Raw genomic sequence first — 3,919 nt, forward strand, 5'->3', positions numbered from 1 at the left:
AGTCAAAGAGAACGAAAATGGAAAAGTGTAACAAATAAGAAAATTCAACAAAGTAAGTAACACAAAATTAATGTATGGAAATCAGAAGAATTCATGTATTAAAACAACCAGTTAAAAGTCAGAATGATATAAAATAACAAAATTAGCAAAAAGATAACCCCACTAATTAAATCAAATAGAAGCAAATGAGGTCTCTCCAGAACAAATTTTAAAATGTTACCGTGGGACACAAGAGAAGACATGAACAAGTGGAAAGTCCATGTCCTCAGAAAAGAAGATTCAATATCATAAAAATGTCCAGTACGCTACCGGCGGAATTCGACGATGGAATGTCTCACAGGAAGTTCTCGGCACCCAGGCACCGGTCCCTGGGCTTCTTGCCTCGGAAGCGCAGCAGCCGGCACCGTGGGAAGGTGAAGATCTTCCCTACAGATGACGCCACCAAGCCTGTCCACCTCACAGCCTTCCTGGGCTACAAGGCCGGCATGACCCACATCGTGCGGGAGGTAGACAGGCCAGGGTCCAAGGTGAACCAAAAGGAAGTGGTGGAGGCTGTGACCATTGTTGAGACGCTGCCCATGGTGGTGGTAGGCGTTATGGGCTATGTGGAAACTCCTCAGGGTCTCTGGACTTTCAAGACCGTGTTTGCAGAACATATCAGTGATGAGTGCAAACGGCGCTTCTACAAGAACTGGCATAAATCTAAGAAGAAGGCTTTCACCAAGTACTGCAAGAAGTGGCAGGATGAGGATGGCAAGAAGCAGCTGGAGAAGGACTTCAGCAGCATGAAGAAGTACTGCCAGGTCATCCTCATCATCTCCCACATCCAGATGCGCCTGCTCCCCCTGTGCCAGAAGAAGGCCCACCTGATGGAGATCCAGTTGAATGGAGGCACAGTGGTGGAAAAGCTGGACTGGGCCTGGGAGAGGCTGGAGGAGCAGGAGCCTGTGAGCCAGGTGTTTGGGCAGGACGAGATGATTGACGTCACCAGGGTGACCAAGGGCAAGGGCTACAAAGGGGTCACCAGCTGCTGCCACACCAAGAAACTGCTCCACAAGACCCACCGAGGGCTGCACAAGGTTGCCTGTATTGGGGCTTGGCACCCTGACCGCGTGGCCTTCTCTGTGGCACATTCTGGGCAGAAGAGCTACCATCACTGCACTGAGATCAATAAGAAGATATACAAGATCGGCCAAGGCTACCTTATCAAGGATGGCAAACTGATCAAAAACAATGCCTCCACTGATTACGATCTGTCTGACAAGAGCATCAAGCCTCTGGGTGGCTTTGTCCACTATGGTGAAGTAACCAACGACTTCATCATACTGAAAGGCTGTGTGGTGGGGACCAAGAAGCGAGTGCTTACTCTCCGCAAGTCCTTGCTGGTACAGACCAAACAACGGGCCCTGGAGAAGACTGACCTCAAGTTTATCGATACCACCTCCAAGTTTGACCATGGCGGCTTCCAGACTGTGGAGGAGAAGAAAGCGTTCATGGGACCACTTAAGAAGGACCGAATTGCAAAGGAAGAAGGTGCTTAGTGCCACTAGGTGACTGTGCAGCCAGTGGAATCTCAATAAAAATGGTTTTCCAGTGGGAAAAAAAAAAAAAGAAAAATGTCCAGTAGGGTGTTTTAAAAACAAACAAGATGTTTCTAACGCTCACACACAAAAAAAGGAAATTGCTAAAAAGGAAGGGTATTGAGGGATTATTTTCAGAAGTCAAAACATATTATTAAAAAAAAAAAAAAAACTCACTGCCATTGAGTCAGATCTGACTCATAGTGACCCCTCCTTGGGTTTCTGAGGCAGTGTCTCTATGGAAGTAGATTGCCCAGTCTTCCTTCTGAGGAGTAGCTGGTGGGTTTGAACTGCCAGCCTTCAGGATAGCATTCAAATTCCTTAAGCACCATGTCGATATGGTTCTGTAATTAAGCCAGGACATTGACTGTATGCAGCCACAATTAAAAGCTTTTAATTAACTATAATAATAGAAACTGAAGCAGTTCTATTGGCACCATGATTAAGTGCTCAGCTGCTACTGAAATGTTGACAGTTAGAAACTCCCCAAAGGCTCTACAGGAGAAAGGTTTAGATATACGCACCCATAAAAATGACAGCCTGGAAAACTCCATGGGGTCCTACTTTGTCACATGGTGTCACTATGAGTCAGAATCAACACAATAGTACCAAACTACAACGACAATGCAAAATTGGGAAATGAAAGAAAATCCAGAAATAGACCACATACATAAAGGGATTTGGCATATAATAAAGGTGGCATTTCAAAATTTCAAATTAATGAAGAAGATATGATTTATTCAATAAATATCATCATAACAAGATCAGAAAAAATTAAAGCTACAAGAGTTAAATGGAGGTGCGACTGGGTGGGAGGATTTTAAACTAAACTGGGAGAGAAAATATCTTTCTGAATGTGACACAAAACCTAGAAGTCAAGTAAAAGTTGATAAATTCAACCTGTAAAAAGAAAAAAAAAAATCTTCAAGGCCAAGAAAAAAAAATCAATGGAAGGCAAAATACTAACTGGAAAAATGTTTAAAACTCTTATCAGAGACAATGTGCTAAGTTTATTAGTAGAGATCAGTAAAAAAAGACCAACAATACAATTGAAATTTAAGTAAAGGATATACAATGGTACCAGAAGGAAAAAAGAAATCTCAAATGTCTTACTCATGTGTCGCTAGAAATATTTCCACTTGTGAGATTGGCAAAGATCATAAAGCTTTATTTTTTTAAAAAAATGGGAAATTTGGTAATGATTATGAGTGATGCCTGCACATGATTAATGTAATTGATATAATTAAATTGTACATCAGAATATTGTTGAATTGGCAGATGTATTATATTTATTTCTACAATAATGAAAAAATTCATTCTAATATATTCATACATAGAATATATATGCCTTTGTTTGTATGTGAATGGAATCTCTCCCATAAAACACAACACAAAACAAAACTACTTCTAGTGATTTTTTTCTTGGTTGTGGGTCAATATTGGGTGGTTACAGAGAAAGAGGATGGCAGATTTACTTTTCATTGTATATGGCTGTTCTGGTTACCTAGTGCCACTCTGACGGGAATATACCACAAATGGGATGGCTTTATCAAACAGGAGTTCATTCTCTTTCAGTTTGGGAGGCCAGAAGTCCAAGTTCAAAGTGTCAGGCTCTAGGGGCTGGGTAAAAGCCCCTCACCCTTGGGGTTCAGCTCTGTCTCCTGCTCCCAGGCCACTAGAGCTAGAGGCTTTTATTCATTCTGACAGCTGCCTGGCTGCTGAGACTGACAAATCCAAGGTTGACAAGTAAAAAGACATAGTCCCAATGTTACCAAACCACATGATAGGCCATTAATTCAAATCTATTGAAAGTCCCAAGGTTAGCAGAGCATGGCAGGCTGCTGAACAATGACATGGCTACATGCAGGGTTCAAGTGTGCCATAAGCTGGAGACCATTCTCAAAGCTGTTTCTTATACACGGGAAGCAGACCACGTACCCAAAGCAGCTACTCAGCTGCTCCAAGATTCCACTATGGAGTTTATTACCAGTCTCACCATGGAGAATAACTATATTCAGCTGCCCAGCCACTTAACCACATCCAGCCAAGCTGACACACAAATGTAACTGCCACAATTGCTACGAATATTTTGATTTTTATTTAATTTAACCAATTTTTTAAAATGAGTCAGAACTCTAAATTTCAACACTCAATCTCCCACCTGAGAGTTTACCAGCATGGTTTTCAGACACAGATCCTTACAGATAAGGAGCAACAATACCGAAGCCAGAGCTGCCTAAAATATGCCAAACTGGGTTGTTAAAACAGTGGTCTTAGCTTATAGGCTTATACAATGTCATGGAGTGAACTATCTCCTCCAAAACTGTCTTAATTTGGCT

At 41.9% G+C, this 3,919-nt stretch overlaps 1 protein-coding gene across 1 annotated transcript; it reads left to right on the top strand.

The window, feature by feature from the left end:
- Nucleotides 1-308: 308 nt before the first annotated feature.
- Nucleotides 309-1,541, top strand: LOC103196425 (60S ribosomal protein L3-like). The gene has a single exon (XM_007940163.2). The coding sequence runs from the start codon at nt 330-332 to the stop codon at nt 1,539-1,541; it is 1,212 nt and encodes a 403-aa protein (XP_007938354.1). The 5' UTR covers nt 309-329.
- Nucleotides 1,542-3,919: the final 2,378 nt, after the last annotated feature.

The sequence above is a fragment of the Orycteropus afer genome, unplaced genomic scaffold, assembly GCF_000298275.1.
Source record: "Orycteropus afer afer isolate SDZICR_OR568_19922 unplaced genomic scaffold, OryAfe1.0 scaffold00066, whole genome shotgun sequence".
NCBI lineage: Eukaryota > Metazoa > Chordata > Mammalia > Tubulidentata > Orycteropodidae > Orycteropus > Orycteropus afer.

What these genes read in the sequence shown, in the direction of transcription:
- LOC103196425 (XM_007940163.2), top strand. Translation starts at nt 330, where the DNA reads ATGTCTCACAGGAAGTTCTCGGCACCCAGGCACCGGTCCCTGGGCTTC.